General features: G+C 57.6%; 1 protein-coding gene across 1 annotated transcript in view; it reads right to left on the reverse strand.

The window, feature by feature from the left end:
- Positions 1–21,041, reverse strand: part of INPP5D (inositol polyphosphate-5-phosphatase D) — a 111,199-nt gene that overhangs the window by 25,102 nt on the left and 65,056 nt on the right. The window contains exons 10-17 of the mRNA XM_016134731.2: positions 11,859–11,965; positions 9,997–10,099; positions 8,084–8,280; positions 7,494–7,611; positions 4,899–4,995; positions 4,174–4,312; positions 2,857–2,965; positions 2,595–2,683 (exon numbers count right to left, since the gene is read on the reverse strand). Coding sequence (XP_015990217.2) covers positions 2,595–2,683; positions 2,857–2,965; positions 4,174–4,312; positions 4,899–4,995; positions 7,494–7,611; positions 8,084–8,280; positions 9,997–10,099; positions 11,859–11,965 — 959 coding nt within the window. The remainder of the gene's footprint in view (positions 1–2,594; positions 2,684–2,856; positions 2,966–4,173; positions 4,313–4,898; positions 4,996–7,493; positions 7,612–8,083; positions 8,281–9,996; positions 10,100–11,858; positions 11,966–21,041) is intronic.

Raw genomic sequence — 21,041 nt, forward strand, 5'->3', positions numbered from 1 at the left:
ATTACCAGTGTCTTATAAAAGGTGATAACTCAAGAATAGCCAGGGGGAAGCGAAGCAAAGGGCAGGAACAGGGACCGACCACAGAGCTTCCGTGCCGTCTCCAGCTTAGCTCCTCTCCCAAGTCCCTGGGTGTTCGCCAACCTCGGAAGCCCAGATGGTCACTTCTTAACCTCGCAGCTCTCGGCGCTGGCTGCCCCTGAGAACTGCCCTTTTTCTGGCTCCCTCGTCGCCCCTGCTTCTCCCTCCCGTCTCCGAATGTCGAGGGCCCCCAAATCTGTCCGCGGCGCTTCCCTTCTCATGGCCCACTCACTGCTTGTCTTCCCCGAGCGGACAGCTCCCGGACCTGTGACCCAGGCCTGGTGCCTCCCCTTAGCTTCGATCTCTCGTATTGTCAACTGCCTTCTGGATGTTTTCTGAGATTTCCTGCCAATATTACGCAATAAGTCTGCAAACGAGCTCTATTTTTTCCCCTCTGTCTTCCAATTTTCCGGTTTTTATAAAAAACAGTCAGATCTACCAAAACATCCTGCTTTTCTCCTTTCCGTTCACTTTCATTGTTTTCCCCTCCGATTCAGACCCTAGTTATCTCTCAGCAGGAAGCACTGTAGCAGCCTCCTCATCGGTCCGCTAGGTCGTCCTCGTCCATCAGGCTGACGCAGACCAGTGTCCTCTGTGCGTCACTGCGATGCTGCCAGACCCTCTGCAGAACTGTCACTGGCTGCCTGGTCCCCATCGAAAAGGTTAAAATCACAACCCGGCATCTAGGAAATCCCCATTTCAGGCCCTGGTCTGTTCCTCCTTATACTCGAGTAGAACTTGACCACCACCCCCAAAAGTATCCCAATGGACCTGCCCTGGCAGTGCCGTTAAACCGGGTGACCCCAGCTACACAGCAGCCAGTGACAAGCTCACAACGAGGTGTCCCGCCTGGGAGTCTCAGCCTCATTCATGGCAACGGAGCTGGACCGTCACATGCACACACACACACTCTCTCTCTCTCTCTCTCTCTCTCTCCCTCTCTCCCTCTCTCTCTCTCTCTCTTTCTCTCTGTTTTTTGTTTTTGTTTTTCCTCTGTGAGTCCTGCTCTCTTCTGGCATCTCCCCAACATTAGGCCTTTCTCTCCCACTTCCAGCTCTCCACTTGCCCTTGAGCCTAGGTAATGCCCAGAAGGCTGTCAGGCAGCACTGTGAACGCTTCTCCATTTCCCCGGGGCCCCTAGTGACCCTGGGCAGCTCACCATCCCAGCACTCTGACCCTCAGACACCCACCAGGGGGCTGGCTCCCCTGGGCTGGGCTCCCGGAAGGTGATGGAGGCCAACACCCCCTGCCTCGGCACCCGCTTCAGCAATTCTTTCAACGAGAAATGGACGAGCCCCCTCAGCCCTCGCCGTGTCTGCTTGTTGAATTCCAAACTGTCCTTCGAGGCCCTGCAAACGGCCCTGACCCTCCCCTGCCCTAGGCGGCCCCGTCCTTCTCTGACCGCTCTCCACTGCGTCTGGCTTCACCACATTCTCCCTCCGGTTAGCCAGTGCTGTGTCCACCTTGTCTTTCCTACTGTGAACTCCTTGGGGGCAGACGTCTCTCTTGTGTTTAATCTCCCGCCACCTAGCAAAGCGCCCGGCCCATCATAGGTCATCAGTAAACATCTGTTAACAGGAGTGAATAAATGCTCTACTGCGGCTTTCCCCGAGCACTGTTCCAAGTGGCCCCATAAGACATGAATTGGCATTCTGTGGCCAATCGAGTTTGGCACATGCATTTCCTCGCGGAAAACTACATCGCACGCAAACTCACAGGGCTCGGGGAAGCCCAGCAACAAAGAAGCTTGTTTAATAATGATTCACTTGGCAGATGAGCAAATATATTTGACCGTAGGATTTCTTTCTTTCTTTCTCTTCCTTTCTTTGTTTCTTTGTTTGTTTCTTTGTTTGTTTGTTCCTTCCTTCCTTCCTTCCTTCCTTCCTTCCTTCCTTCCTGTCCTTCTTTCCTTCCTTCCTTCCTTCCTTCCTGTCCTTCTTTCCTTCCTTCCTTCCTTCCTTCCTTCCTTCCTTCCTTCCTGTCCTTCTTTCCTTCCTTCCTTCCTTCCTTCCTTCCTTCCTTGCTTGCTTCCTTCCTTCCTTCCTTCCTTCCTTCCTTCCTTCCTTCCTTCCTGTCCTTCTTTCCTTCCTTCCTTCCTTCCTTCCTTGCTTCCTTCCTTCCTTCCTTTCTCTCTTTCTCTCTCTCTCTCTCTCTCTCTTTCTCTCTTTCTTTCTTTCTTTTTCTTTTTCTTTTTTTTAATGAGCTTCATTTAGAACCCAGTTAAGGACATAATGCTTTACATCCTCTCAGAACCTTAAAATAACGGGACAGAAGGTACATTCCATAGAGTCGCAAGTCAGGCTGCCGTGCCTCTCCTTGAGAGAGGTCTTCGCTCTGTGACGCAGTCAATGTGTGATTTCTAATTTTCTTTCTTTCTTTTTCTTTTTTTGCTACCTAGTAGCTGAGGATGCGCCTCCCATGCTGTTCACCTTTATGGGAACAGGCATGAGAGGCGTGAGATGGGCAAGGTGCGGGGCGGGGCGGGAGGGCAGGGGGGTGTCGTGGAGAGGACTCACCCCCGTGGCTTTCTGCTTCGTGTAGGCGTACTTGTCCCGAGTCAGTCTTTCAAAACGGTAGGTGGGCGCAAATGTGATTTCTTCTTCCTCTGAAATCGAGCAAAGCCCGGGTTTCGGCTTTCACGCCTCATGTTCCTCACCTGGCCAGAGTTCCCTTCTTCCCCAGGTGTGCTCCTTCCCCCGCCCCACCCCAGGGTGTTCTGGGAAAACGGGAGGCAGTGCTGGCCGGAGAGGCCCCGAAGGCGAGGCCGGCAGCTCTTACCGAAGTGCAGGAAAACCTTCTGGTCCCTCCGCTCCATCAGCAGCTGGTCGTGGGACAGGAGGTCCACGTACTGCTGCTGCTTGATCTTCTGGATGATGCCTTCGGCCTCCTGCAGCAAGAGCACGGCCACTGGTCAGCCGCCCCTCTTCGCCAGCGTAAGGAGGCACCTTGCCACCTGCCACCCGCCTCTCAGGTCCCAGAGCCCCTGGGGCCACTCCAGACCCTGGCCCCCTGGCGGCTGCTGGGTGGGTACTTCTTAACCCCGCCATTTTATAGGAAACACTCAGCCAGAGCAGTTATTGGGAAATTAGAAATGTCAACCCAATAACATAAGTTTCTGGCCTCTGCCGTGGTGAGTGAACCGCTGTGATAGCCCCTCAGACTGGGAAGGGTCCCCATCCACCCCTCTCCCATGTCCCTGCTCGGCAGGAGAAGGAGCTTTGGCCTGAGGGGCTTCTTGAGACCGGAAGGGGGTGGTGGGGGGAGGGGGGTGGTGTGGTCGGGGAGGCAAAACGGGCACAAATGGGCCATGCTGCTCAGCCCGTGCCGGCCGGCTGGGTGAGGCCGAGGCAGCCGAGGGATGCGGGGTGTTGGGTAACGTCTGGGAAGGGGAGTCAGAAGGTCTGGGCTCCTTCCCAGCTCTGTCAGCGACCTGTAACCGACCTGTCTCTTTCCCAGGATTTCCTCTCCTCCATAACACTGGGTCCATTTCTGGCATCCTCCCTCTCCCTCCCGGGCAGCAAAGCAAAAGCATTCAACACCCCTGTCCTACGGGGACACCTTGGGCTGGTAGCTAAGGGTCCCGGGCAGACGGGCTCTGCTCCGCTCCAGGCCCGGCCTCGGCCACGTCTTCCAGGAGCACCCAAAACAACCACGTCTGGTTCTAGACGTGTCCAGCGGCCATGCCTGTCCACTCCCCCTTTCCTGTGTCTGTGCCACGAAGCCCCTGACTGCTGTTCACTGGACCTCGCGTGGACGTCCCGCTTAAAGAAAGTCACCCGTGGGCCGGCCTGTGGCCCGTGATTTGCAGAACAGAACTGATCTGGTCTTCTTAGACTTCAGCCTTTCCTGGGATCTGGGGCTGGCAGGCTGAGGGGACCCGATCCCAGGGAAGGTTGAAGGACCCGAGACGGGGTGTGGCTGGGACGGTCAGGTGGGGACTGGGTGTGAGGGGAGCTGAACCCTCGCGAAAGAACAGTGTTGAGTCCCAGGGGGAGCGGCTGCCTTGGCCTGGCTCAGATTGCGTGATTCTGACCTGAGCTAACTCGAGGGGGCCTCCGTCCCTTGCAGCCCAGCCCCGGGCGGGCAGCTCCTTACCCAGGTGGGCAGCTCCACGCGGTAGTTGAGATCCCCGAGCCAGAAGAGGTGAGTGAAGCGGTGAGTGATGTTAAAGGGACTTAGCTTCTTGTCTCCCAGAGCCAGAAACCGGAGGATGTTCATATAGTTTTGGTTTCGCCTAATTAAATGACCAACAGCCATCTTAGCACAGGGTTCCTGGTCCGCCATGGCAGGAAGTCAGAGGGGGTGTCGGCGGGGGTGGGCGGGAGGAATCGAGGTATCGAATCTCCACCCCCGCAGCAAACACCTTACGTGCGGCTGGGGCACGGCCGGGGGCAAAGGGCCTTTCGGGCCGGACTGGGGACACAGGGCAGGGGCCCCGGGAGCATCTGCTCCGCGGAGAATCAGAATCCCGACCATTCTAGACGGCCGTCTTCACAACTGGGCCGCCATCAGGCAGACGGGCTTTGACGGGGACGGGTGCCCAGGTGTGGTTTTGCCCTTTAGAAAGGAGTGGTCTTGAGGCATCTATTAGGGTGACAACACAGGGAAATGTGGGTTCCGTCCCTCAGAAAGGTCTCTCCCCACGGGAGGCCACTACTGTGCTGCTGTGGTCCATGACGAGACCGTGGGAAAAGCGCTCAGAGGCCAATGGGACAGGGTCCCCGCCGAGGGCCGAGGGGTCGGCGCGGTGTTCAGCTAGGGGCGTGAGGGGCGCCTGGGGAGTAACCCCGGCGCGGGCTCTCGGGAAGGAGCACCATTACCTGAGTTTCTTTTCGCTTCCAGAAGTCAAGTGGCTGTTGACAAACCCCAAGGAGGTTCCGTTGAACATAAAGGACACCCCCACGGCTCCCTTGTTCCCTAAGTGGGGGGGAGAAGGAGGAGGTCAGAGTTCTCGAGTGGGCAAACTTGTCAGGTGGCAGGAAATCAAGGCGAGGCAAGCAATTAACAGACGGGGAAGTGGAGGCCGAGGAAGAAGGCGAAGAGGCTTCATTCGGGGAGGGAGACGGGACGGGGGCGGGGAGGAGGAGGCAGGAGCCCTCCGGGACAGCAAGAAAGCGGGGGGCGGAGGGGGGGCACGACCAGCAGCCCTGGGGGAGTCTGCGGGGCCGAGGGAGGGAGGGAGGAGGCTGCCAGGGAACCCACGCTGGTGTTTGCCCACAAGGAGCGATCGGCCGCCCACACGCCGAGCGGGCAGGGCAGCGAGAAGGAGCCAGGACTCGGCGGGCTGACCTCCCACCCAGCCAACTCCGGGGTCCTGTACCGAGACCACCTCGCTTTCTGTCTGGTTTACGCTGTTCTAGCGGTTCTCAAAGTGTGTTCCCTGGACCAGCAGCCTCAGTGTCACTGGGGAACTTACGGGACGTGCACGTCCTCAGGCCCCATGCCAGGGCTGCGGAATCAGAAACTCTAGGGGCGAGGCCCAGGAATGTGCATTTTGTGAGTCCTCTAGGTCAGGGGTGGGCATACGCTGGGCCTACCGCCCGCTAAACGTGGTTTTTTTTTTTTTTTACCTTTCTAAATTGTTGGGGGAAAAGTCAAAAGAATATTCTGTGACGCATGAAAATGTTATGGAATTGAAGTGTAGAATCCATAAGGAACATTTTACCGGACCACAGCCACCCCCGTGGACAGGGCCTGCATGGCCCGCAAGGCAAAGCAATGTTCACCGCCCGCCTTTTTAGAGAAAAGTTTGCCCACCTCTGCTCGAGGTGGTTCTGACACGGGCTGGCGTCTGAGGACCTGCTGGATCCGACACAGTAGCTACGAGCCTACAGATCAAGCCCTTGAAAGGCGGCCAGTCCAAACTGAGCTGGGCTATCAGTGTAAAAGACACATCGGCATCACAGGCCTCAGTGAGGAAAACAATGTAGACTATCTAATGGTTTTCCTTATTGAAATGGCGACTTCGGTCCATGCAGATTGAAATGGTAATGTTTCAAACGTATGGGGTTTGACAAATGTGTTATTAAAAACGACTTCGCCTTTTCCTGTTCCTTTCTTCAGCGTGGCTCTTAGAACACTTAAACGGACCCATTTGGCTCCCGTTCCGTCTGGGCAGAGCATGAGCGAAAGGACCTTGGGGACGATCCAGCCCTGCTTCCTCGGGAGGGGCCAGTCGGGGGGGACAGGCAGCCCGCACAGAGATGGGGCACGGGCTAGCAGGCGGGTGTGGGCTGCAGAGCAGGGCGGCCACCGAGACAGGAAGGAAGGCGGGACCGGTGGGTGTGGACGCGGGGCAGCGCGCGGTCTGTCAGCAGAAATGCTGACGGCGCTTTCGCCCCCGATGGCAGCTACGCTTCTATTTCCTGTCATCTCTGGGACCGTCTTGCCCCCGACTCCAACCACCGCGGGACCTGCCGGGCGCCGCCCTCGACTCCGCCCACGGCCCACGTGGGTGCACCTGCCACACGCACTCCCAGACGCACACACACGGGCCCCGCACGCTCGCACGCCCGCGCAGGCCGGCGCTCACGACGGGCGTGCACGCCCACACGCACGTGCATTCCCACACGCAGACTCTCACTCTGCGGTGCCACCCTCCTGTTTCACTTCTCTGAGGCACCCGCGTGGGTCCCCCCGGCTCAAGGGGGATGCCTGCACTTCCCCACCCCGCCTCAGGCGGTCTCAGTCTAGATCAGGGCCAAATCGAGCCCACAGGCTGTGCTATGACATGTTACAGCAGCGGTCCCCAAGCTTTGTGGCGCCAGGGACCGGTGCCCCTGTGAGGATCTAATGCCTGAGGATCTGAGGCGGAGCCGAGGCGGTGATGCCGGCGCTGGGGAGCGGCTGCAGATACAGACGAAGCTTCGCTCACTAGCCTGCCGCTCACCTGCTGTGTGGCCCAGTTCCTCATAGGCCACGGACCAGTACCAGTTCATGGCCCAGGGGTTGGGGACCCCTGTTTTACAGAATGGCCCTTCCCATTCATTTTATGCCCCTGTGTTTGCTTTTCTGTGACTGCTGCGAGGAGGAGGAGTGACCTATGGCCTGCAAAGCCGCCAGTATTTACTCTCTGGCCCTTCACGGCAAGTCCATCAAGCCCCGTCCTAGGTCCCTGACACTCAAGGCGGGGCCTGTGGGCCAGCAGCGCTGACGTCCACGGGCAGTCGTCAGAGATGCAGACTGCCAGGCTCCACCTGAGACCCGCTCAGCAGGAACCCGCACCTCCGCCAGGACCTCGAAGCAGTGGTGCTTCGGTGGGGGGCGAGTTTCGGTGGGGGGACCGGCTGCCCCAGGCTGCCCGGGACCAAGGGCATCCCAGGACGTGAGACTCGGGTTTAGTCCGGGGAGCGCCCGTGGCCCCGGTCCGGATGGACGCACGTCGGCGGGAAGGACCCGGCCCCCTGCCCGCTCACCCAGCGTGTTGGCGATGCCCGTCTTCACGTTGTCGGTACAGATGTGGCTTATCCGGTTCTCGTGCTCCGGCTTGGCCAGCACCACGATGCGGATGTTCCAGAGGGTGTGGATGGCGATCTGGTGGGGAGGACACTGGTGACCGCGGGTCAGGGCGTAGTGCCCGACCCCAGAACACCCGGAGATTCTCACTCAGCCCTCACCTGCATGGTGCGGGGCTCCCTGTCTGTAATCCCTAAACGCTAGGGGACACCTAAGGACATCCCACAGACGAGACAAAGAATCTTGGCGCTGGGAGCTGGGGCTGACGAGGTACCGAGGAAGGACGGAGGATGTGCGGGCACCGGCAGGGCCGCGGGAGGACCCCCGTGATTTTCAGCAACGCCTATGGGCCCCATTGATTTCTGAACGCAGGTGCCCCTCTCTGGCCCTGGAAGGGGGCGGGGAGTGGCAGAGGGACCACTGAGCACCCGGGCATCTTTGGAAGCCGAGAGCCAGTAGGCCGAGCTGCTCCTGCCTCTGAGACGCTCCTGGCTGGCCTCGCAAAGCCCACGGCCCCAGAGTCCCACCCGGGGCCATGACCGCTGCTCACCGTTCTAAAAGTCATGCTGGTGATTTCCTGCAGGGAGCTTTTGAGGATCTCCAGCCACTCCTTCTCCCCCAGGGGGTCCTCCTGGGTGCCGATCACGTAGATGTCATGGGGGATGTAATCGGCAGAGTCGTCCCGCGTCTTTCCCTGCCCCTTGGAGAGAAACCAGGACGTGATCTTCTTGGGAGGGGGTGCGTTACCTTCAACAGCAAAACCCAACACCAAGTGAGTCATAGGCACATTGGAAGAATTTCAGACAGAGGTAGGGGGAGTCCCGGGGGTGCGGGGCAGACGCATAGTCACAAAAACCACTCCGGCCCCCCAACAAAACGTCCCAGATGGAGAGCTAAGGTACTGTTATCCCTGAGGGTGTCCGGTAGGGTCAGAGGCCGCTTAGGTTTCTTTTTAAAGATCATGTTACGTTTCAAAGGCTCGAAAGACCAGACAAGTCCCCGGGGCATCCTGACTAGTTGGACGAGATGTCAAACTGCGGCCAGTCTCTGGGGCTACCCTGGTACCCGGGACACACTCCTCAAGGGACTGACATTCTGTGGGCAAGATGGCCCAGTAGGCTGCCAGGTGTGGGGTGGAGCTTACGGCCCACGGTTGGGGGACAACAATAGCTTCCTCCCGAAGGAGATCTCAGCCTCGATCGGAGCGATGTGAGGGTGTCAGAAAGAGAAACGGGAGGAGCGTGGACAACCCCCTCCACCCCCATTCCAAAAACTGAGTCGAAGTAGCTCAGTAAAGAAATGATGAAAGAGTTATTATTTCTCCTCTCAACGCCCATGATGGTTGAGTAAACTTTTCCCCCCAAAGACGTAACCTTCTTGGCTCACAAGTGCCAAAAACTCGAGAACTAATTTGACGGCCACTGAGTTCTGCTCCCCCCCAAGGCTCACGGTAGGAGCACGGCTGGTCTCTGCTTGGGGCCACCCGCCCATCTTGCCCTGGTGCGGCCAGCTCCTTCCACTGCCCCCTGTGGGAAGGGCGCCCCCTGCAGTTGTGCAGCAGGACAGCTGCCCCAGGCCCAGCCAAATCTAGCCCGCCATGCTCAGAGGACAAGGCGGGAAGGAGCCATGTGTGCGGCCACGTGCATGAACCGAGCGTGAGCGCCGACGCGATCGGGTGCCACTAAGGAGCCCTGGAGAGGACAGATGGGGACGCAGGACACCGGGGCACGGGTCCGAGCGCTACGGCAGTGCTGCCGCGGCCCCGCGAAGGCCTGGGGAGGGCCGGCAGCGCGTGAAGGAGAGTCGGGGGCTCAGGCCGCAGTCCACTCAGCCGCCAGGCCGGGAGCTGCACACCGTGTCCCTCAGCGAGTGGCCGCTACTTGTCCCCTTCCTCCTGGATGCTGCCGGGTGACAATGCTGTGTGGGCAGGGGGGTGGGGAGGAGACAGATGCCCAGTTACAGTTGAATTTCAGATAAACAACGAGTAGGTTTTAGAATAAGCGTGTCCCATGCAGCATCTATTTATCTGAAATTCAAATTCAACTGGACGGCCTATATCTACTTACTTTCTCATTGCCACCTGAATACTTACACTAAACACTTGGCATGATTACATTTAGGATGTAAATATATATAAATCTGTCATCTATGTGAAGCTTGGGAGTTCTCGCCGCAGGCCCGGGCCCCTCGCCTAAAGCTGGGCGCCGCCCACGGTCCTTTCACCCAGATGTTCAGACTCTTCACCTAAGACCTTCCAATTTAGACAAGCGAAGCTCTCGGGGTCCTAGGGCTCCGTCCTCGTACCCATCGTCTCAGGAAAAGGGTGGGATTCCCCAGAAAGAGCTGTGCTGGGGGGCCGGGGGTGGGCGCGTCCGACGTAGCCCCGCCCATTCGAGGGTGCGGTGTGGGGGGGCAGGAAGCGGTGCCCCAGGGGAGGCGACAGGGGGAGGCGGCCGGACCTACCCATGTTCCAGGTGCCGATGAAGATGGTGATCATGTCCGGCTCCGGCTGCTCCGAGTGCTTGTTTTTCATCTGCTGCAGGAGCTGGCAGAAGCCTTCTCTCTTCTGCGGATTGAAGGGCAGACACACTCAGAAAGGCCTCTGTCTCCCCGCGCATTACGCGCTCAAAGGGCTTAGCCAGCTTTGAGGAAACCCAGAGGGACGCGCAAGTCAGTACGAACTTCCGGGGGAGCACGTGGGAGACGTGCACCCGAAGTCTAAGGAGCGGCTTCTCAGCCACCTCTCTGCAAGGACCTGACTCTAGGAAAACAGTCAGGAACCGAACGAAGGCCCAGCCATTCATCACGGTTCCTGCAACATGCGTTTCAGGACGGAAACAGTTAGAGGCGACCTTGATGTCCACTCAGGACATGCGTTACTACTTGCCCTATGGGTCATCCATACGCTGCAATGCCATACGGCTTAAAAACCGTGGCGCAGAAACACCTTATCCATAAGAACAGACGGCCCGAATATATCGTCAGGTATCAAAAGCCAATTGACGAAAATGCATGAATAGCATCATTGCATTTTTATTTAAAAAAAAAAAAATAATAATCCTGAAATACATCGTTCGAGGTTTACTAGCGGTCTATATGGGTGTTACTGTTTTAAACTTTTTGCTTGTTCGTAACTTTTTCACCATTGAGAAAAGATCACTTGGGTCATGAAAGAAAATTTAAAGTCAAGAAACTAATTGAAAAGAACACACGAAGGCGGTCCCGGCCCCCTACACGGTCCTTCCTCGGTCAGTCGCCTGTCAAATGGGCCGGCTGACCGAACACGCACCCGGCGATTCGGGGTCGTCCTGTGTGACGCGACCAGTGTTTCCTATTTCAGACCTGCGGTGATGGCGATTTCATGCGAGTCGACCCGACCGCCTATCTGATGGATGGCGGTGCTTACGGAAAGCGGCCTTGAGTAAGGGACGGCTCAGGATTCGGTGCCTCCGTTTACCGCCGTGCCGCAATCTCGAGCCCGCGGCAATGGGCGGCACTGGGTTTTGACCTGACGGCCCTGCGCCCAGAACGACGGCCCGCCAGGCGCGTGCTCTCTCTCCGCCTGCCATCGCCGGTCTGGCCCCCATGTCTGGGTTTTCCTGCCCCCTCTCCCGTTCCTCCCGGTCCTCCCTGCCCCTCCCACCAGCGCACCCCTGCCCCGTCGCCCACGGGCCACTCGGTGGGGGCCGTCCCTGTGACAGCCTTGACCCTCTCTTCCTCCTTCCCTCCCTGCTGTGGTGGGAGCCCTTTGCGCCCTGCCTCAGGCGCCCTGTCCCCTGAAGGATAAACGGCAGGGCCCAGACGGTGGGAGATGAGATCGGTTCACAGAGAACCCCACCTCTGGCGGCACGGAGGCCCACCACGACACCCCCAGACGCCTCGTGTTTCCACTCGCTCACTCCAGGAGCCGGTCCTGGCAGGGCACCTCGTTTCTACAGAGCGGGCACAGAGCAGGAATGGAGGCGATGCTCGCTGGGACTCAGGGTGAAGTCTGGGGTGCCCTGGAGTGCTGCCGAGTGCAGCCCAGAGAAGCCCAGCTCCTCCCCGTGCGGCTGGGGGCTGGGCAGACTCGATAAAGGATGCACCCTCTTGGGCAGGCAGCATGACAGAGGGGAAGATACAGGGTTGCGACCCCTCGAATTCCAACTGCTCTGGAACGTGTCGCCTCACCTTCCTGGGCTCGGCGCTCCCAGGGAGGAAACGGGCTGTGAGAACGGAGCGAGCTAATGGTGCGAACTTCCGGGCACAAAGCCAGCCTCGGGGACCACGCGCCCCTCAGGCGTCCGTCACTCCCCCCCTGCCCATCGCAGTCTGTTGTCACTTACCTTGGAGTCGGCGAAAACGTATTCCTTCCGCAGGGTCTTCTCCTTCTCTGTTTCCACCAAAATCACCAGCTTGTTCAGAAACTTCTGAGACTTGATGAGCTGCAGGACTTAAGAGGAATGGAAGTTCATTTATTCATTCGTCAACTCCTCACCCAATGTGTACCGTCTCCAATATTTCGGGCATCCGACCATCAGCAACGCTGACTTTCCCGTCCCCGGGCTGAACACCGAATTCGTGCTGAATCTCCCAGATCCCTTTGCTCCCGGCTGCTCTTTTGGGGAGGGGCTCACACCTGGGGAGGTGCCTGGGACAAGCGAGAGGCGGCCTGGCCAGAGCAGAAGCAAGAACATCCGACACCTCATCTTTTTCTCTCTACCTTCTCCTCCCACTTCTGTCCCTCCCTCCCTCCCTCCCTTTTTTTTTTTTTTGCTTTGCTTTTATTTTACATCTAAATTAAGGTTTCTTTACTTTTATCAATGATTAAAAGACTCGAATTGTTCTACAGGATTTGCACACACAATGGCAGCCCCAAACCCACCTCCCTCCAACGTCCCAGAGGGGGCGCGTTCAATTCTCGTTATGGATTCTTTTGGAATTTTACTCCACCTCCGAACAGCATGCTGGTGTGCTAATTCCTGGTGTTTCAGTGCTAGATGTGTCAATATTTTCTATTACACATCGACTTTGCGCTACGGAAGATGACGGTTCGGCTCTCGTTCACGCACGCGGCCTGTCTCCCCGCTCGCCATCCCTCTACCCCGACCGGTGCATAATGTTGGTTCTTCCCTGTCATCCTTCCGAACATCATATCACCATTTTGGCCAGGTCAGCAGCACTGTTTAAATTATGACTACGCAACTGCTATTGAGAGACAAGCCCTGACAACTCTTCGTTTTTCCTGGAGTTATTAAGAATCGCCGCGTGTTTTCATGGGTCCTAACTCTCTGTTTGTGACCGTCTTCCCTGGGATCGCACCCTTAAATTGGTTTTGTCATCCTGAGGGAGCCTCTCCCACAGCCTCTGAGCCTTGTCTTCTCTGGACAGGTGACCTCTAGGCCCGATGCGTTGATTCCCTTAGGATCTTCCTTCTCCAGCATCCAGGACCCCATTCGCCTCTGTCTCTCTGGTATCGGACACCATCTTGGGGGACCCCACGTCTTCCTCTTTCTTGGTTTATGCTCTCGTTTTGGTAGAGCAACATCTCCAGTAGCTTTTCAAGAAAGGAAAAACGAGCGATACGTTTTCGGAGGCCTCGCGTGTTTGAAAACTCTACCCTCACGCTTCGCCAACTCTACGTCTGGAGCCATTTTCCTCAGACGCCGGGGACCGCGCTCTGTCGGTGGCCGCTGAGACGGGCCCGCGTGCAGGAGCGTGCCTGGAAAAGCCTGCTTGCGAGGTGGCCGCCCGCCGGCACCTGGGACCTGAGATTCTGGGAGGGCCCCCGGCACTCGCGGAGCTGACGACGGCAGCCGCCGGAGCCTGAACGGTGCACGCCGTGCGGGTCCCGCGGAACACCGCGTTCCTCCTGGGCCTCTGGCATTTGGGCACGTGCCAGAAGGGGGCGCGCGTGTGGCCAGCCCCCGGGAAAAACCATGGGCGCCGAGTCTCTCATTCGTGCACCTGGTAGACGACACTTGACACGTCTTGTAGCACCTCATTGGGGGGGAACTCCCGGAAGCTCGTGCCTTTTGCCCCCCGGACTCCACCCCACGTACCGTTCCCTTTGCTGATTTTGGCAGGTGTCCCTTCACTGGGATCAGTCACAGCCGTGTGACTATGCTGAGCCCCGTGAGTCCTCCCGGCGAGTCGCTGGACCTGCAGGTGGTCGTGGGGACCCTCGCCTAACACAGTCTGTCTTTCTGTCTGTTGCTTTGAGGTCCGCAGGGTCTTTTCTTTGAATCCAGAGCTGTAAGACTTTCCAGCATTGGGCAGATCGATCTCCTCCACTGTGATGGGCGCACGGCCGACCGGCCGTTTCCAACCTGGAAACAGGTGTCGCTCAGTCCACAGGGGTTTTTTTTCCTTGAATTGTTTTTTTTTTTTTAGTAAATTTTCTCACTCTGTTTCTGTTTTCTCTTATGGACACTTATTACGTCGGTATTTGACCCCTTGACTGGTCTTTTAATTTTTAAAAATCTCTCCTCTTTCCCCCTCGCTTTGTCCATTTGTTCTACCTTCTGGGAACTTTGCCCACCTCTACCTTTCCACCCTTCTGCTGATTTTTTTGTTTCTAAACATTTCTGCTGTGTGTTCATCTCCCCTTCCTTTCTCCCTCCTCCCCCCCCCTCCCTCCCTACCCCTCCTTCCTCATTTTTATTTCGTTCTCGGAACGTTCTTTTTAAAACTGCATTCTGTTCTCGTTTCATGATCCTGGTTCTTTTAGTCTTCATAATGCGTTTCTTCCCATTTTTTAGTCTTTTGGTTGATTTTTGCCCTGAGTCTCGCTGTGTCCTGGTCCAGGCTTCCCTCCGGCGTCCGGGGGTCCCTGGCCGTCTGTGAGAGGCGGGGGGCCCAGCAAGCAGCGCTTCTCCCCGGGCGGTTCGCGGGCCGATTTGTGGGGAAACCACTCGATGGCAATGTCTTTCGATTTTTGCCCCTGTGCTGGTCATATGCTCCGGAGAAGACTCTCCCCGCTTCCTTCCTGCAGGGCGTGGGCCTGGCGGGCACACTCCAGGCGGGCGGGGAGGAAGGCTGCATTCAGGAAGTGACTGCTGGCGAGTCCTCTGTTTCCGGCAGCTTCCTCTGCCCTCGCCCGGCCTGGTGTCCCCTCGGCTTTTATCTTTTCTGGAGAACAAATATCTAGTCTTCTGCCTAATGCGTGAGGGGAAACCACTGCCTCTGTGGAGTGGAGAAGAGTCTGGCCTGTCTGTCTCTTTTTCATCCACGTCTGCCGTTCATAACCCTACCTTCACCCCCACTTCTAAGGGCCCCTGATGTTATCGATCCCTGCATCCTTTGTGGGTTCTGTGGTATGAGTCAGGTGTCTCAGTTTTTCCTACTACTTGTCTAAAATGCAGCTTCTTTAGGTTCCTCTGAGTTGGTTATCATGATCCATCTGCTTTTCAGCATTCAGAATTTTGTCGCCGTCATTTTTTTTCTCTTGTTCTCTTGGACCTTGTGAGCTCTGTCCTTAGGAAGGGAGCTGATGGTCATGTGTGCGTTCGGCGGCCGTCTTGACTGGAAGTTTCACCCAAGGGACACTGCAGACGTCCTGTGAGCTCAGAAATCCTATCCGCCTGTCAGCAGAAGTAAATGTCCCACAGGATGGTTCCTACCGCTGCCAACCGGGATACCCCAAGACTTCTCCAAACCTGCCACTGTCGGCCACGTCTCCTTCCCTCCGAATTCCTGGTTTTCCTTGACATCCATTTGCAGGACTGTGTGACTGACTCCTGGATGTGGTGTCTTGCTTGATCAGGATCAGCGTTCTACCAGGGCCAGTAAACGGCCCCTCTGTCTCCACAGTTAGTAAAACTAGAAGCTCTTTTTGGTTCCTCTTTCCCTCGGCACCTCCTTCTCATCCATCAGCGGGCGTGAGCAGCCCTACCTCCCAACGTTCCCAGTCTGTCTTTCCTCGTCTCGAGGCTGCCATGGCCTCCGGATCGGCCTCTCTATCACCACGTGCCCCTCCCCCCATAATTTACGCTCAGCACAGCAGGCAGCCGCAGTTCATTTTAAAGTGGGATCACAGCACTGCCCTGCTTGAAACCTCCTAAGGGCGGCTCAGATCGCCCAGCCCCCGTGACCGGGGCCCAATCTCCGCGTTATCTATGCCGGAGCCACTTGGCCTTGTCACACGCCGAGCTTGGTCCCTCCTCGGAACCTCTGTCCGAGGGCCTCTTTCCCTGGCTTGGTGCGTGGCCAGCATCTTCCTGACCCTCAGGGCTCAGCTCCAATGGCACTCTCCCCTAACCGTCACACCATCCTATTTAAATTCCGAGCCTCGAGTTTGTCCCCTCGACCCTTCCCTCGTTTATGGATTCGTGCACATCTTTGTTTTTGCCTTGACCTCCCCGGCTGGTCGCTTCTGCATCCCTGGCGCTGGGCACGAAGCAGCTGCTCGGTGCGTGAACATGCGAGGGCTTCCTCACAGAGCAACCGGTTCTTCCTGTGCACAGAAGGCTGCAATGAACGCGGTGATGAACGGGGCGAGGATGCTCCCACACCTGCAGCCAGAGATCCTCCTAGTGGTCAGTGCGTCATGACAACGACCTTGACTGGAAACGGGCCGTACGCCAGGACTGGCAAAGGACGGGCTTTATCCCACTGGCCCCCATGACCACCCCACAGGAACCCCTGTTTTATGGATGTGCGTACGGAGCCTTCGAGCAGTTAAGTAACTTCCTCAGAGTCTCACCATTATCGAGCCATGAAGCAAGGCCTGGATCCGGGACCTGAATCCAGCTTACCCAGAGCCCCCCACCCCGAAGTGCACTGCCTCTTGGTGCCGGTCACAGAGGCCACCTAAACATGCGGCCTCATGAACTAGTATTTCACTGGTCTAGAATTCATTCATTCATTCATTCATTCATTCAGTATATATCTATTGATCACTTACTCTGTGCCAAGCACTGTTCTAGACTCTAGGGATTCAGCAGTGAACAAAAAAGACACACTTCCTGGCCTCTGTGGAACATGCATTAATGGGGTTCGGGGGGCCAGGGATTTATGAGCAATGTTGCAAGCACCTCAGTCAGTTGGCCGTGCCTGAGTATGCGCCTGTGTGTACCAGATCTTGTGGCGATCCCAGGGTGTGTAAGATAAAGACCCTGCCCAGTTTGGGGGAAGGAGCCTGTGAATGGGTAACTGTGTTCTGATGGGTCAGGTGCCGTGACAGAGGCTTCACCTGGAGGGAGGGCAGGAGCCAGGCAGGTGCATTGCTCAGGTCAGGGCGGGCAGGCTCTGGGCGTCCACGCCTCTGAGGTCTCACGAACCCGCTGCGCATCGTCCCTTCCTGCCCGGAGCGGGGCGCCCTCAGGGTCCCTCACCTGCAGCGTGGCTCTTCCAGCCGCACCTGCCTGAGGGCGGCGTTCCCACTGCCCGTAATGTCACGAAGGTGCACATTCGCCCTCTGGAGGTAAACCCGCAGTGCTCCCCAGCCCTGACCTCAGCGGCATTCAAGGCCGTGCCCACATCCAGGATCCCATGGCCCGCTGCCCCTCCCTTTAAGGCCAGAAGTAACGGGATTTCCCTGACACCTCGCTCCACTCCACGCATGTGCCATTGCCTCAGTCTGAGTGCCGTCCCCTGCCTCGTGCTCGGCGAACTCCTATTCATCCTTCAAAGACAGAGTCATCTCTGAGGTATGAAGCCTCTTGAAGCAGCCCACAACGGAGATAATCAACCCTCCCCAAAGGGCTAACCTTGCCTCTGACACACATCCCAATACATGTCCTCTGACACATCCCAATACAAGTCCTCTTCCCCTTCCAAACTGCCAATTCTTCCTCGGAGGGCTGTCACTCAGGGCTGGCCCATGGAGAGGCTCAGAAGAAAAACGTCCATCGAATTAAACTGACAAGAGATGACAGTGCTTCTCAGAACCCGGGGAGTTATTTCCTTCAGCCCAGAAACCTCAAGTCTTTTAGAGCGATCGGACAATCTCTTCACTCATCTTAGGTTTCTGTTTCCTCTTGTCAAAGTTTGGCCCGCCCCTTTCAGCTGTAACCCACTCTCTGTGACAGATAAGAGGAAAGGGTGGCTCTACGCCGACCACTTTCAACACAGCCCTCTCCTGCTCAAACCGTCGGCAAGTCCTTAACCTGGCAGGGGACACGGCGGTCCCGCCCAACGCTGGGATCTCAGCCCTGCGCGGATACGACAGCCTGTCACGGTCCGGCATCTAGGGACTTCGTGTCCTGATCCCTTCTCCTTGGTGCGCCATTCTGCCCTCCTCACAGCCACCCTGGAAGGACAATGATGATCATGACGGTGGTGGTGGCAGCTAGCTTTATCGAGCACCTACTAGATGCTCGGCACTATGTACTTCAATGTTTACCCATTAAAGCTCGCAGCAGCCCTACAGGGCGCCACGATGCCCATCCGACAGAGGAGTAAGCTGAGGACCAGAGAGAGAGCGCTGGACTAAGGTCGCCGGTGGCCGCGCTGGGACCCGAGGCTGGGCTTCAGACACAGCTCTGTGCTGACTACGCTCTTTCTCTCACTCCCCCACCTCCTGCACGGGGCTGGTCCCCCGGCTCCCACCCACCTGCTGCCCTGAGAGCATCCCTTGGACCTCGGCGCCACAGCCCAGGTGGGACTCAGGAGCAGGAGGTCGCAAGGTGGGGCGTGGCCACATGGGGCAGACCGCCTTTCCCTGGCTTCTGCCTGGACACGTTGTTACGGTACCCGGGCTACTGAAATCCATTCTTCTTCTTATTATTCCCACTTCACGGACAAGAAAATAGAGGCACAGAGAGGTTAAGCAACTAGGCCAACGTGATACAGCTAGCAAGTGACAAAGCCTAGATTTGAACTTGGGCAGTGTAGCCTTGAGCCCATCTGTGTTCTTATCCTCTGCCCCACGGTGTCCAACCCAGTGTCCGATGCCACGTCAGTGCTGAGCATATGATCTCCGTTCCCGCCGCCCTGGAGAGCTAACCCTAGGCGGTTCTGGGGGCAACGGGCATTATGCGTAGGGCTTGACTATGGGGTCAAATGCCTGCCATCTGAACAACAGCTCAGGCGCGTGCTCTTGACGGGGCGAGGCTGTGGCTAGCTGGCGCCTTGGACTCGAGAGGTCCGCGTGCCACGAGGCGCCCACTTCAGAGCTGGCGGTGCTGGCCCAGGACGATGTCTGAAGGCCACTCTAACTCAGGGGCTAGGTCACAGTGGGCGGACGGCGCGGAGCTGCAGCTGCCCACAGGGCACCCGTGTGGCAAGGCCAGTGTGACAGCGTGTCCCCAACTTTCCACTCCAGCCATCGGCCATGGTCTCCAGAACATCCCGTCCCACAAGTCAGGCTTCTACTATAACGGATGAGAGTCTTCTGCTGCCAAATGTCAGGAAAGAGGGAAACGGCTCTAGCCCAGGGTCTTGCGTCCTTTCGTTTTTACTTTTTTGCCTGTGACCCCGGGAAAAATATGTTTTACGTGGTGATCCATGCATGCAGCTTTGCAGGGGTGTGTGTGTGTGCATGAGTGTGTGTGTGTGTGTGTGTGTGTGTGTGTAACTACAACACGAGTTTCACGGAAAAAATATTTATCTTTACCCTCTACAAAATCACTTTGATATTTCCTGTCTTATCCTCGTTTGCTCTTTTCTATTCCCAAATGATTTCATTAGGAACAAAAATGCGGATCACACCGAGGGTTGCCAGATAAAATGCAGGATGCCCAGTTAAATTTTGGTTTCAGAAAAGGAATCATTTTTTACTACAAGCCTTGTTCCTAGTATTGCATGGGATGCACTTCTACTAAAAATAACATGTTGTAGATCTGAAACGCAAGTTTAACCGGGCGTCCTGTATTTTTTATTTGCTAAATCTGGCATCCCTAGTTATCCTAGTTATGCGTTACTAAGTGGGTGAGGAGGCCTCGAAGAGTGAAGGATACTGCTCCCAGACCAGAAAACCTCCGAAACGGACACGAACGGCTGTGTGGCCGTGGGAACTTATTTGAGGGGGAGGGGGAGCCCCCGGCCCTTCCCCAGCATCTCGGGGGACACCTGTTGGCCACACACAGAAAGAACCGGTCTGTGGCGGGAGTCGACACCTGTCAGCCAGCACTGGGGAACTCGACTGCTTCCCTCAAGCGTCCTCCACTCTGTGGGGATCACCAGCTCCATGGGGCCCCCGGTCGGGGGCCGCCATCCCCCTGCTTTCTGAGACTGCGCGTAGCCACCTCGGGCCGTTGCCTGCCAGCCGCTGCGGGGACCCAAAGCGGAGGGAAAGCCAGGCCTGGCACACCTTAATCCTTCTTCCACTTGGTCTGCGAGTCCTCGATCCCCTAGCAAAGCGAGTCGTGCCACTGTCCTCCCCGCCAGGGGCCACCCCACCCCAGCTGGCTTCTACGAAGCCACGTGGCCCCCCGTCCTTCCTTCTGACCCCCGGCCCTGCATGAGCCTCCTGCCTCCCGCTCAAATTATAACAGCAGCGTTTGCTGAGCACCTGCTAAGCGCCTGGCCCTGTGCTGAGTCGTGTGCGTGCATCGGCCCACCTAGCTGCACGGCAGGCGAGGTCGGGGACGAGGTGGCTTTGCCACCTACCGGCCGAGTTCCCGCGGGCAGCCGAAACACACGCGCCCTTTCAGTCGCTTTCCCTCTCTGTAAAGCTGCTTTCCTCAAAGGTCGTTGTGAGGAGACGAGGCAGGAGGAAACCTGGCTCAGAAAGTCGTGCCTTACTGCGCGTTGGTCACCCTCGTTGTGCACAACGGAGTCACTGAGGCGCGGGGCTGTCCCCTCCCGGGCGGGTGGGCCCTGAGTCCGCGCAGCAGACGCCAGGGCCCCGCCTCTGCACTTTCCACCCTCTGCTCTGGTGCCGTCCGGATCCCCCGAGCCCCTCCTCCGGGGCCCCCCGATGCGTTTCTCTGCCCACCGGCCTCTGGCCACACTGCCTGGCCCGGCCGCCTCTCCTCCACTGCCTCCCGCCCCGTTGTTCTCTACTGCGTTCCCCTGGGCGTCTCCTTTACTGCTGAACCAAGAGCTGAAATCGTCGCATTTCTATACTCGTTGGGGACTTACTGGCCACGCAACGCTCTAGAATGTAAGCCGCAGGCAGACAGAGGCCGCGTCCGCCTGCTCGCCCCGCGTCCCCGGCGCCGCGCCCAGAACGGCGGCTCCTACGTGCTAGGCTCTTTCGTAAGGACCCTCCCACGGAGATTACCCACTCCGCCCTTATCATCCCCGTTTCCCAGAGGAGGAAACTGAGGCCCAGTGCAGGGAAGTGGCGTGTCCAAGGTCACACAGCTGCCAAGAGGCAGAGCCGGGATGTGCGTTTAGACAGCTCGGTTCCGGAGCCCACGCACCTGAAGCTGCCCCTCGGAGGATGCTGTGTGAGTCAGGCCACGCCCCGTACACGTACAGGGCCCTGGGCCAGGCCCTGGGGGGGTGACCGGATGCTTCGGTCTGGCCCCGAGTCGGGGGGAGGGCATCACAGAACGGTCACGTTTCCCCAGGCCTTGAAGGAAGGAGGCGGGATGGACAGGGGCAGGGGGGCCTCCAGCAGGAGGGGCCGGAGAGGTGGC

The sequence above is a fragment of the Rousettus aegyptiacus genome, unplaced genomic scaffold, assembly GCF_014176215.1.
Source record: "Rousettus aegyptiacus isolate mRouAeg1 unplaced genomic scaffold, mRouAeg1.p scaffold_m13_p_2, whole genome shotgun sequence".
In the NCBI taxonomy this organism is placed as follows: Eukaryota; Metazoa; Chordata; class Mammalia; order Chiroptera; family Pteropodidae; genus Rousettus; species Rousettus aegyptiacus.